This window comes from Quercus suber, unplaced genomic scaffold, assembly GCF_002906115.3.
Source record: "Quercus suber isolate HL8 unplaced genomic scaffold, Cork oak 2.0 scaffold_62, whole genome shotgun sequence".
Classification (NCBI taxonomy): domain Eukaryota; kingdom Viridiplantae; phylum Streptophyta; class Magnoliopsida; order Fagales; family Fagaceae; genus Quercus; species Quercus suber.
In genome coordinates, this window is record NW_027069527.1 from 923,492 (window position 1) to 937,247 (window position 13,756).

At 35.3% G+C, this 13,756-nt stretch overlaps 1 protein-coding gene across 1 annotated transcript; it reads left to right on the plus strand.

Moving 5' to 3' along the window:
* The first annotated feature begins 3,875 nt into the window (after nt 1–3,875).
* Nucleotides 3,876–12,686, plus strand: LOC112022347 (hydroxyproline O-galactosyltransferase GALT3). Its single transcript, XM_024054912.2, is given in 10 exon segments — nt 3,876–4,155; nt 5,250–6,177; nt 6,525–6,760; nt 6,881–7,159; nt 7,913–8,041; nt 8,383–8,559; nt 8,639–8,746; nt 12,290–12,310; nt 12,312–12,440; nt 12,609–12,686. Coding segments are annotated over 9 exon segments (1,929 nt in total). The 5' UTR covers nt 3,876–4,155; nt 5,250–5,405.
* The last annotated feature ends 1,070 nt before the right edge of the window (nt 12,687–13,756 follow it).

The following is a 13,756-nucleotide window of genomic DNA, read 5'->3' on the forward strand; positions in this document are numbered from 1 at the left end:
TTTGGTAAAGCTAAAATTACATTATGTCAAGCATCATTTTGTATTCCAAGGTCATGCATATATTTTGAGATTCTGAGCATGTTATTATGATTTGCACCCACATGCACGATTTAGTGCAAGTCAAGTCATGCTTGACGCGTAGTGCTTTTGTGGAGTTGAGCATGTCAAAGAAATGTACAGTGCCATCTCTGCACACAAGTGAGGGCCTCCCATTTAATAAACGCCCAATGAGTAATCTCTCTTGTGAATCTTATTAGATTAGAATCCCCTTAGTCTCTTTATAGTATTCAGATACACTTATACATGAGTACAGCACAGGTGAAGGTTATGACTAGTCTCATTAGATGTGGATCAGACTACTAGATCTCTCCAGCATCAAGGGAAATCGATTCAAGTTTTTCTTTCAGACTAGATGGTTATGATTTGCTGCTATTGCACTTTATTTACATTTAGCATCGTGAATCATGATCCATTATCCCATTTCTATGGTCTACACAGGGACGGCACCATTGAGGTGGCCTGGCTGATTTTGCCCTTTGTATTATAAACTCCCAATAATATTATGTAAAAACAATCTTGTTATACTAGAGTTCATAGCTCCTCCACTTAATATACTGAAATCTTCAATTTATATGGTTCTTTACTGATAAGTTATGCCTATACTTGTAAGTAATTCCAGTCTATTTAATTTTAGGCAATCATTAAGTACCACCAAGGCTATGATCATGCTTACCTAGTAAACAAAGTGCTGGTCATGGGCACTGTGTTTATTGCCATTACCTTAAGTACAAGAGGGCTCAAATGTGAATATAATATCTTCTCTCACATAGAAGCGAGTCCCATGCTTGTAGGATTCATGTGAATATGAGATAGATATTGTATGTCATTGAAAACTAAATAATAAAATTTTGAAAACAATTTGATACATGGGACTAATTCGATGAGGTAACAGATTTTAACATACCTCAGATTTTAGTAATTGTTGAAGTAACATGTATTGAGAATACAATAAAAGTAGTGTTTGTAATGGTTCTATGTGAAAGTAATGTTGCATCAATCATAACTTGTCATAGTAATAAGTTGCACAAAAAAATAGTTGATTAGCACACGTGTCCTAAATGAACACGTGATGTCTAGTATTAACCATTCATTTTTCATAAATAATAAGCTTTGGAACAAAACATTTTTCCTAAATTTTTTCACAATTGTTTATTTATTTATTTTTTTTTGAGAATCCAGACCTAGAGGCCCAACTATATTAAGACAAAAAAGAGAAATTACAATGAATCCCTCGTTACAAGAGAAGCTGTATCCTCAAGAATGGCCTCAAGCCAGACCTGCAGCTCATTGCCTGACTTACAACATCTAGCAAGAAAATGGGCAAATGAGTTACCTACACGTTTGACATGAACAAAATTACAAACTCTAAAATCATTTGCTAAAACAAGAGAGTCTTGCAACATGTGACCATACTCTGGATGAATTGCCTCCTTAGATAGCAAAGCTCTAATGATAACTTCTGCATCACCTTCACAAACTACCTCAAAATTTCAAAAATACTTAATTCTTTAGCAAAATTTAGAGCTCTGCGACATGCTAGAGCTTCGACAGTTGCAGCAGACTTGGGGATTGGGATGCGTTCTACCAAGGCTCCCACAACATGCCCACTCGAATCACGCATCATCACTCCTAAGCTAGCAGCACCGAGGTCACTAAATAGAGCCCCGTCAAAGTTCATTTTGTAAAGAGGAGAAATGGGGGGCATTCACCTAACACGTTGCTCATGTACCTGAACACGTTGACATGGTCTATTGTGATTGGCATGTGGACCCAAATGAAAGTGATATGCTCCATTTCAATCAAAATAGCTCAAGTGAACCGTTGAGATAAAAACTGTGTTCTAATCGTTACTCCTTCACAAAAATTAAAATCCACCATTTACTGGCAGGCCTCTTCCATTTGATATTAATAGGTTCCAAGCTGCAGCTTCAGCTTTCATTGGTTCATAAAACTTTCCATAACACAAACGTCGTGTCACAGAATTTTCCACAGTAGAGTGAACCTACGGGTTGGAGTGTGGTTGATCCAAGTCAATTGCGTTACAAATGGGCCGTGGCCTGTTTCGAGGGCCCAAATGGACAACGTACGCCGATGCCGAGTTCCGGGACAAGGAATGATATGATCTTCTGCTTCTTTTTTTATTTTTTAGTTTTTTAGTTGCTTAAGCCTTAAAGGAATGACCTGTCTTCGTAATAATTATTAAGAGTGACGAAGATTGGGAAGAAAATCAAGCACGGTGAACCACACCATACTCCAAAAATTGAGTACACGTTTTATTAAGGGTGCAATCATATTCTAATGCTCTGTTTGGCTGAGTGGATTTTAGGGGATGGAAAAAATAGGAGAGAAAATAAGAGGGAAAAGAAATTTATTGGATTGTTTGGTTGAGTGGATTGGTGGAAAGAAAACTAATGAAGTCTGAGAGTTGGGGCCCATCTAAACATTTTTTTCCCAAATTGGAGAGAAAATTAAAGGGAAAAAAGGCAAATAAACAAAAGAACGAAAAAAATCATGACCTGACTTGACCCATTAGTTACTTTTTTCTTTTCTTTTTTGTTGGTCCTGTGCTTTGTGCTTTTAAATATATATATATATATATATTGAAATATCCATACACAATTTTTTTTTGAAGTGTTCTTTTTGTTTTATTTAATAGGGATATAATTGTAAATTTATACCAACTTCATTTTCCATTCTCTCATAATTTTTTTTCTCAACCAAACAAATGAGAATTTCATTTCTCAACTTTTCCATTTTTCCAACCAAACATATATGAGAGGAAACTAACTATTTATTATATTCTCTCACTTTTCTATCAATTTTCCATTTTTTTATTCTCTAACTTTTTCATCCCTCCAACCAAACAAACCCTAAAGTCTAAACTTATATAACTTGCAAAACTTCATTCTCGATTCTACAAGAATTTTTGTGAAAGCCTTACACTTGATTCTCTTTGATAGAAATCTTATTTTCTTCCGTAATTTATTTTGATAATTTATCATCATTTAAAAAATAATAATAATAAATTTTACACATTACATACCATCCTTACACCAAGTAACTCAATATATGTATGCATTTCGATAATTTAATCTATATTTTATTTTATATATAAATTTTAATTAAATATGTCTATGGCTGGGACATACTATTTGTATATCTTTTTTCTTTTTTGAGAAAATACTACTAGTATATCTAATAAAGCACACACAACTACAATAAATTTATGTGTGTAAGGATGTAAGCTAAAATCATTAATACTCCAATTGGAAGGAGAGAATGGAATGAAAACAAAAAAATCATTTTGAGAATATTTATTCAATTCCCTTGTTTGAGAGTTTTATGGAAGGAATGAAAAAATAATTTTTTTTCATTTGATAGTTTAAATGGACGGGAATAAAGGAATAGAATGAATAAGAAGGAATCGAAGGAATACTAATGCCTCCATGTTTTTCTTATAAAGTTATAATCTCAAACATCCATTCATTTCTCGCAAAACATCTCTAAACATTTGGCATTTAATTTTAAAATAAGGGTATAATGGTAATGTAACTACAAAATTATTACAGTTCATTAATTTTAAAACATTCGGACAAGTTTTCTTGTTTCAATTTCATTATTTTATGAATTTCCAAACAAAGTATGCATTACTTCTCATAATTAAACATTTATTAACCTTAAAATTGTGTTTTTAATGGCACTCGTCAACACTTAATCGTACCCATCAAACAGGCCCTCAAAATCCCTGTCACTGTTTTCAACCCCCATGTACCGACAAAGCATTAATCAAGACTATTAATCAACTGCTAAAGACTAGGATTTGACAAGCCACCATCCGAAAACGACCTCGTTTCATTCCCACCTGAACAAACACAACTCAAAAAACTCCTCCCCTCAAGGTTTCAGATAAACTTGAAGCTTAAAAAATTTATTTTTAGACAAAGAAAAAAAAAAAAAAAAAAAAGGGTCAGTTTAGTTGGTTGAGTTCTAAAACGAACTGAAACAAAAACAAAGAAGTTTTTGTTGCTTCACTTTCAGATTTGAGATCTTCAAGTTCTTTGTTCTTTCCCACTGAAGAACGAAAACCCATGTAAGGTATGCATGATTCTATATTTCTGTGAAGGTTTTAAAGCTTTTTAGTTGTATATTTAAGTACATTGCTTTGGCAATTATAGCTAAGATTAGAAACTCATCAAGATGATTCTTAAGTACCAAACATGGACTCGGATGATTTATTTTTGATCTGGGTCATTCAAATGGTTAATTAAAAGTTAATATTGTTGACAATGCTATGTTAATGTTAGTGGACTTGCTTGCTTACATACATGGAGAGTAGGTGAATTTTGATCCGTGGGGTTAAGAGTATCTTTCCTCTTTTACTTATTTAAATATATATATATATATATATAAGAAGATAGTATAGGAGGGAGTGGTGCATTTGAACCAGCAGCACAAAAGATGCCATTACCATTGGACTATTAATCGGCCTAACATGTGGGATTTTTAACTTATTAAATGGGAGGTAGTGAGGACTGAGGAGACATTGTTCAAATTAAGGACCACCTGCTTTGATAACACGATAAATTTTCATTAGTCATAAAAGCTTAAGTTATTTAGAAAGGATGAATTTGATTAATTAATCATTAGTTTAACAGAAGCTAGGAAGTTTTTAGTTTGATTTCGTTTGGTAGCTTCTGAAATTGTTATTACTTTGTGGTTGTGTTTCATTGGCCATGCCATGCAGTTTCCAATTCCCGATCAATTGGTCCTTGAGAACACAAAAGGAAAAGAAAAGTGAAGCGTAGCTGCTTAGGTTCTTTACTCTTTTTGTGAGTGTTTTTAAGTCCAAAACTGTGATTCATCTTAAATAACTCAAATGGATTTATTAAGCTTGGTTGAGGATTTTTTGTGTCTTGGGTCATGAATAATAAATGTTAAGAATTTTATGATATCTTTCATTTTTCTATACTTCCTCTGCAAATCACGGGGCTTTTCAATTAATGTAGATTTTACCCTCTCTTTTTTTCAAAATTTTTTATCTTTTTTTTGGTCGTTTTAATTTGTAAGATTTGATCCTAAGACATAACCTAGTCCCACCCACACCTTCAATTACCTGAGCCATGGCCCAAAATGCTTTGTTTTTGTATGTTACCAATTGTTTTGTTTTGACATTTGAAACTGTTTTACAGCTTCCTTTTGATCCGAACTATTTGACAATGACAGAAGATGACAATCCATGAACAGGGCTACATATTTAGTCACAATTATTCCTTATGGAATGGATAAAATAAGAGTCCTATGGTTTTACAGCCCTCTTACTTTAATTTAGCTTAAATTTGTTGAAAATGAAGAAGTGGTCTGGAGGCATGTGTATCGTGGCTCTTGCGGTGATCTTGGTTCTCCGTTACAGCCTTATAGGAATCCAGCCACAGAAGCAGTCAGCATATGATTTCTTTAGAAACCATCCAACCAGTGATCCTCAAATGAAGGACAGTGGCACCATTAAGTCTTCTAAAATGGAAGTGAAAAAAGTATCAAAGCTGTTAAAAAAGCCCCCTCTTAAAGATATTGAAGGACTCAGTGATCTGTATGCTTCTAAAAATATTTCTGAGGAAGAATCAAAGGCCCTGCTTGTATGGGCTCACATGCGTATGCTACTTTCCAGGAGTGACACTTTTCCTGAAACAGTTGATGGAGTCAAAGAGGCTTCCATAGCATGGAAAGGTTTACTCTCCACAATTGAGAAGGAAAAAGCCTCCAAGTTTAGCTACAGTAACAACTCCGACGATAAAAATTGTCCTTACTCTGTTAGTACACTTGATAAGACAGCAATGAGTGATGGAGTCATTCTTGAGCTCCCTTGTGGTCTAGTTGGGGATTCTTCAATTACTTTAGTTGGCATTCCCAATGGACAAAATGGAAGCTTTCAAATTGAACTCGTAGGATCGCAGCTTTCTGGGGAGCCAACACCTCCTATTAACTTGCATTTCAATGTTAGTCTTCCTGGAGATAATATGACAGAGGAGCCATTTATAGTTCAGAATACATGGACTAGTGAAGCTGGTTGGGGCAAAGAGGAAAGATGTCCTGCTCATGGTTCTGCTAACATCATCAAAGGTACGTTCCATTACAATTTTCTTATTAGCCAGATTTGCATCATGTCAGAGTACTGCTAGTGTGACTAGTGCAAACCAATTATATTGCAGCCTTGCATGCATTCAAAACTTTACTTCAGATTTATTGGTGACTGAGCCTTACTCTCAAGTCTCATCCTTTGTATTGGCAGAGAACAAACACAGAAGTCACATAGGAAGAATCATTCATATCATGTGTTTCCTGTACCTAAGTGTAAAATTTAGACACATTCAATACTAATTATCTTCTTTTTTTCTTTTGTGTTCTTTAACAGATTCAAAAGAATGATTCTTGCCATTAATATCTAACATATGTTGACAAATTTGCAGTTGATGGACTTGTTCTTTGCAATGAACAAATTGCCAGGAGCACTATGGAAGATAATCTGAATGTGAGTCATCCTACAAGTGACATGTTTACAAATGTTTCCAGGGAAAGTGCCCATGGAAGTGTGAGTTTCCCATTTGTTGAAGGGAATCCCTTCACTGCCACATTGTGGGTTGGTCTGGAGGGCTTTCATATGACCATAAATGGAAGGCATGAAACGTCTTTTGCATATAGGGAGGTAAGGTGTGAGATTACATATATGATACATATTAAAGTGAGAATCTGGGTAATACTTTGAAATTATGCATTTTGATAGGAGTGATCACTCCCACCCTGGATGCAATTTCTACCAATGCAGAAACTTGAACCGTGGTCAGTTAACAGAGTCAAAGTGGCGGGTGGTTTGGATCTCTTATCTGCCTTGGCTAAAGGCTTACCTGTTTCTGAAGATAATGATTTGGTTGTTGAATTAGAGCACCTCAAAGCTCCGTCAGTTTCAAGAAAACGACTTATATTGTTGATTGGGATTTTCTCTTCGGGAAATAATTTTGAGCGTCGTATGGCACTGAGGAGGTCTTGGATGCAATATGAGGCTGTTCGCTCTGGGGATGTAGCTGTCCGATTTTTCATTGGCCTTGTAAGTGATAAAATGTAGACTGTGCGGAGTAACTTTGTTCATATCAAGATATTCTTCATAGCATTCCATTTGCTCTGGCCTTTCTCTAAAGGAAATCTAAAGCTGTAATCTTGTTTTCCTGGTTCTGCTGGTTTCTGTTAAGAGTGTTTAGGCGTACTAATTGATAGATTACCACTGGTTCTAAAAGCTTAAGCCATTAGGAATGGTGAATTTAATCATTTAAACATTGTTCTAACAACCTCTCTCACTTGTGGGTCCAGAATCCCCAGTAATAAGTGGGGTCCAACACTGACATTTTTAACTTTTTAAACGGAAGGTAGAATGAAGACAGGATTCAAACTCAAGACCATATGTGCTGACACCATGATAAATTACTTGGCCCAAAGGCTTAACTCACTATAAAAGGGTGAATTTAACCATTCAACAACTATTCTAACAATAATCATAAGTTATTGTTTATTGTTGTTGAGATAAGTTTTGTTGAACTTTTTGTGTAAAGTATCACTGTTTGCTAACTTGCTATTGCCTAAGATCTTGAGTTCTGTATGCAGTTGCTAAGCAAACTGCATATCTGAAAAAGAATGAAACAACTGTTCCCTACATTCTTAATATTCTTAATCTGAAAAAGATTTTTTTTTTTTTAAACTGCTATAATATTACACTGTTGATAGATAGGGCATGGTAGTCCTATCTATCGATATTTACTCTTGATCAGGAAGTGTTATTGTGACTTTAATATTTTTGAACCTGCAGCACAAGAACAACCAAGTCAATTATGAGCTATGGAGAGAAGCTCAAGCATATGGGGATATCCAGTTGATGCCCTTTGTTGATTATTACAGCTTGATCGCTTTGAAAACAGTTGCAATTTGCATCTTTGGGGTAAGTTAAGTAGATTCAAATATTAGAAAGAGAAAATCATGGGATTGCTGCCATCTCTTTATGGTTCACCTTATTGACAGTTCTACTTGCTAGTTGCTACTTTAAGGCTGTTAGCAATGTTATTCCTTGACTCATCTTATATTATGTGTATATATTAATAACATTCTTGTTCTCTGTCCTCAAATCTTTTTCTGGTTACAGTACTGAATAGAACTAAACATGGCACTTTGTTGCTTTATTAATATATGCTCTTTATGGTTATTGTTAGATGTGGCAGTCCATGATTGAAAACTCAAATTCTGTATTTGCTTATAGAAACATCTTGTTTTCTTACTATGCAGACCAAAATCCTCCCTGCCAAATTTATCATGAAAACAGATGATGATGCTTTTGTTAGGATTGATGAAGTTCTCTCTAGCCTCAAGGGAAAGGCACCTAATGGACTCTTGTATGGTCTTATTTCTTTTGAATCAGCACCCCATAGGGATAAAGACAGCAAATGGTATATAAGCACTGAGGTATCCATCTTGTCAGATTTCACTTAACAAGAATGATATTTTGCTCTTTGACCTGACTTCGATAACTTTTTGTTTTAAGGAATGGCCACCTGCTTCATATCCACCATGGGCCCATGGTCCAGGATACATTATCTCTCGGGACATTGCAAAATTCATTGTTCGTGGTCACCATGAAAGAGAGCTTAAGGTAAAATTTACTTTTTTACAAATTGTAAAAGCAAATTTGATATATCATTACAAAATCCATTGTCTATGGCCATCAGGAAGGAGATCTCAGGGTAAAATTTTCTGACTTACAAATCTCAAAAACAATGCTAACATAATAATTTTTCTAAGCTTCTGTTTGAGTTGTTTAGAACACGTATCATTTGCTTGATAAATAGTTGAAATTGCTCTTTAACAAAAAAGTAGTAGAAATACATGTATCATCTACTTAATAATTGATTAAAACTTCTTTTACACAAAAAGAAGTACAATAAAAGGGGGGGGGGGGGGGGGGGGGTTGTCTGGTTCTCAAATTATTTGTTAATTTGTGCTGCTCTTTTTGATTTTGTTCAGAGGTCAATGTTTTGTACATGAAAGCGTGTCATTGATTACAAAAACAGTGAAAGAGTTGTTTGTTTTTCTACCAAAAAAAAAAGAGTTTGTTGTTTGACCTCTTTTGGTTCTATTTTTGTAGAATAATAGTAGCCTTTTGGTCTGTCTTTTCTTCTGAAAAGTACAAGGTAGTGGATTTATTATTAATAGTGTGCTTTATATATATATATATATATTAGAGGTAGTGGATTTATATTCCAAATTCAATTCTAATAATCATAGAAATTGAAGGCTTACAAATCATAGAACATTGAAGGCTTACAAATCATAGAACATTTAAGCCAAGCGAAAACCATTTGAGCGATTGGTCCGAGCCGTGTAATGTGCACCATCCAGTTTGTGTAATGATTAATATGCCTCTCTCTCTCTCTCTTCATATATTGATGAAGAACATGTGTGAACATATTCCATTGACAAATGTGAAAAAAAAGATTGAAGGTAGATCACATGTATAATTTTTTAAATTTTTTATCACTTTTTAGCTGATGGGATTGATCCAATACATCATACTGTTGACTGTTGTGTTGTTTCATAAATATTGGTGGCAGACTGGCAGTTGACCCAACCAGCCCACGTGGCATACGTTAGCAATTTGGGATAATTTCCGGAACAGCCAGCTAAGCTCCTAAATTTGCAAGTGACAAAAATTATTGGAAGATGGACGNGGGGGGGGGGGGTGGTGTAGTATTTTGGTTTTGTTGGAACAATCAATAGAAAGATTAGAAAGTCTCATTTTTGTTGACAAGTCTTGAACGTCATTGCAAGCAACTTTGATATATCATTACAAAATCCATTGTCCATGGCTGTCAGGAAGGAGATCTCAGGGTAAAATTTTCTGACTCACAAACCTCAAAAACAATGCTAACATAATAATTTTTTTAAGCGTCTGTTTGAGTTGTTTAGAACACGTATCATTTGCTTGATAAATACTTGAAATTGCTCTTTAACATAAAGTAGTAGAAACACATGTCATCTGCTTAATAAATGGTTAAAACTTCTCTTACACAAAGAAGTACAGTAAAAAGGCGGGGGGGGGGGGGGGGAAGTAATTTGGTTTTGTTGGAACAATCAATGGAAAGATTAGAAAGTCTCATTTTTGTTTGCAAGTCGTGAATGTCATTCCAAGGATTACTCGAGTCTGTCGCTTCATTTAAGCTATACATATTTGCTCCTGAGTGTTGAGAGCAAAATTTGGAGGCAGGACAGGGTGAAGAATGCATCATGGGTGAGGAGAAATATTGAAAATACGAAAATGTAATAAAAAAGGATGTTGTTACTTAGTGGGAATAGAGAGGATATACCGATATAGATGCATGGAAGGAAACTTGGGTTCCTTGGTTGCCAGATTTCAAGCCAAGGCCTAGATGTGCTGAGCTAGGAGCTATGCCTCTTTAAGTCAGCAGCTTATTAAGGAAAACTGGTGTGAATGAGATACTCTGAAGTTGTATTATTATTTTGACAGGGAATCAGCCGGTTCTATTTTTCAAATTTCCATTCCTCTAGTGCCCAAAGCTGATCAGAATGTAGCAGATTCTCTGTTAAGTCTATTTACTGTCTACGGAACCTTTACAGATTAAACAACACAAATTCTGAGCTTTGGTGAAAGTTGTGGAAGTTAAGGGTTCATGAAAGGCTAATGTTCTTTCTTTAGAGGTAGCAGCTGACGTGATCAGCAAGCATTGTCATTTGAAGATGTGGAGTGCTGCTTATGTGGGGTATGAAATATCACTGCATTTGTTTCAGAAATGTGAGTTTGCAGAGCAGTTTGGTTTGGAAACCATTGGAAGTTCAGGGTGATAGTCTGGAAGTTAATGGCGTAGAGGAGTTTGTTAAGATAACTGTTGAATGCATCAGCATTAGGAGGACTGCAAGCAAAAATGAAGCAGGAATGGGATGTAATAGCTGCTGTTACTCTTGAAGCCATCCGGAAGGCAAGGAACAATGTTGTCTTTAGAAAGTGTTCATTTGGCCAGAAGAGGTTGTAAGGAGAGTGCAGAGGATGGTCAACATCCACCTTGGCAAGGATAAAGTTTTGCAGTGTGAATCCACTAGGTCCTCCCCTCCCAAAAACAGGGTTAAGTTAAACGCTGATGCTGCTGCAAGGAACCTTTTGTGGCAGCTATTCTTAGAAATGAAGAGGGTGAAATTTTAGAAGCCTGGTCCATGAAAATCCATACAACTAATCTGCTTACAGGAGAGGCCCTGGCATTCAGATTTACAATTATTTAATTATAGACCATGGCCTCAACAATGTAATATTGTGGAGACTCAAGTAGTGGTGCAAGCTATTACAAGGTTAGGACATGAGGTTCTCTTGTGGTTATGGGGGTAAAGCTGTTTTGTTCAAATGGGTTAGAAGGAATGAAAATATGCTAGTCCACTTGTGTTGTAAATGAATGTTGTTGGATGCCTTTTCTCAGTCTATCCCGCTGGTTTTTTGGTCTGAGCTTGCCCGAATAAAAAGGTTCCACAACTTTAAATAACTCTTCCATAGGAAACTAATCCAAATTTTTCTTACAATTCGCCATACCAAGGTGAAAGGATTCGAACCTAAACCGATGTGCTGACCAGACTGCGCTACACCTTGTCTTACCCACTCACTAGCTCTTTGTCATTCACCTTTACACTGCTGGCAAATTCAACCATTTTCACACACAGCTTGAATCCCGTTCAATCCATAAACACGTTGAGCCAGGGTCTCCTACCAATCCATGTTGCTCACACCAACATGTCTCAATCTGACATAACTACCCATCTGCTTTAAAAAAGCTCACTTCTATGTCTCCACCAAGGTAACATCTAATTAGATGTTTGTAATCTAGTTTTGTTGGCTGTTCTGTTGAAATGAAATTTCCATTTAGGACCACCCCACTATTCAAAAAGAAAAAAAAGAAACCGAAGTAGCAAGCCATTAAGGTGCACTTACAATAGGGAAGCTATACTAGTTAATTTCCAAGGTATATCAAGATAGCATGTTTGGAATTCTATGTCAAAGAATCATTTGAGCCTTCAGTGTCACCCGACATGCTGCATCAGGAATAACTAAATCACCACAGAACTAATTTTAGTGATAGTTGCTAAGTTGGTCTTTCACTCATGGTAATTTTTCCTTGTCAACTTGTACAATTTTCAGCTTTTTAAACTAGAAGATGTTTGCAATGGGCATATGGATTGAACAATTCAAGAAAAGTGGCCAAGAAGTGCATTACATCAATGATGATAGGTTTCACAATGCTGGATGTGAACCAAATTATGTTCTCGCCCATTATCAAGGCCCGAGGAAGGTGCTAAATGTGCACCATCCAGTTTGTGTAATGATTAATATGCCTCTCTCTCTCTCTCTTCATATATTGATGAAGAACATGTGTGAACATATTCCATTGACAAATGTGAAAAAAAAGATTGAAGGTAGATCACATGTATAATTTTTTAAATTTTTTATCACTTTTTAGCTGATGGGATTGATCCAATACATCATACTGTTGACTGTTGTGTTGTTTCATAAATATTGGTGGCAGACTGGCAGTTGACCCAACCAGCCCACGTGGCATACGTTAGCAATTTGGGATAATTTCCGGAACAGCCAGCTAAGCTCTTAAATTTGCAAGTGACAAAAATTATTGGAAGATGGAGGGATCCAGGTCCAAATGGCTGATCTATAAAATGAGAAATTTGCTATTTTATTTCTTCCTCTTTTTTTTTTTTTAAATATAAATAATATTAAGTAATCTATTTTATTTTCTTCTTCTTTATTTTCCTTAACATAAAAAATGTTTAGTTTTAATTAATTACCGTGTTCTTGTCATCTCGTGTCTTAATTTGTTAAGAATTGCTATGTACTCATAATGTTCCATGTTGCATTGTGTCCATATTTCTTAGGGATGTGTGCAATTTTGTGGTTTCATGGTGGCTTTTATAGTGAATAAAATTTATGAGGTGTGGTAGATTTTGGGTGGTATATCTAAGTAAAAATGATTTTCTCAAAAAAAAAAAAATCTAAGTAAAAATGAAAGATAAATACTCATGGTACTAAAATTATTATTAAAAAAAAAATGTGGTCTTAAAACAACTCGAATTCATAGTGAGTTAGTGAGACCTATGTCGTTCGGGAGTGGTGCATGTCGGGTTTGAGCTTCCCTAATGATGATTAGACAACACGTGAAGGTTTTCATGATGGCATTAGTTTTGTTGGGTTATTTTGGAGGGATCTACTGATATTGCGTTTTGTGTGAGTGGTCTCTCTCCATGGTTTCAGCTAATTATCAATGTACCAATGGGCGGGTGTGATAATGATTTTGGACGATGGTCTTTTTTTTTTTTTTTTTTTTTGGGCCGAGGGTGAGTCGTGTGACTATTTTGAAAAAGTGGATCATGGTTAGCGAAATTTTGTGATTTGGTGGTGAGTTACTTGGCTTTTAGTTTGGCGGTGATGTGAACATAAAGTCAGTTGTATTTAAAAATCAGTTGCTAATATGTGGAATGCAATGCATAGAAAAATTTGATGAAAGTATTTATATATGATATATATTTAATTAATATTTATTAATAAATAAAAGTCACTTTTTTATTAAAAAATTTATGTCGATCTTGTCTTTACAAA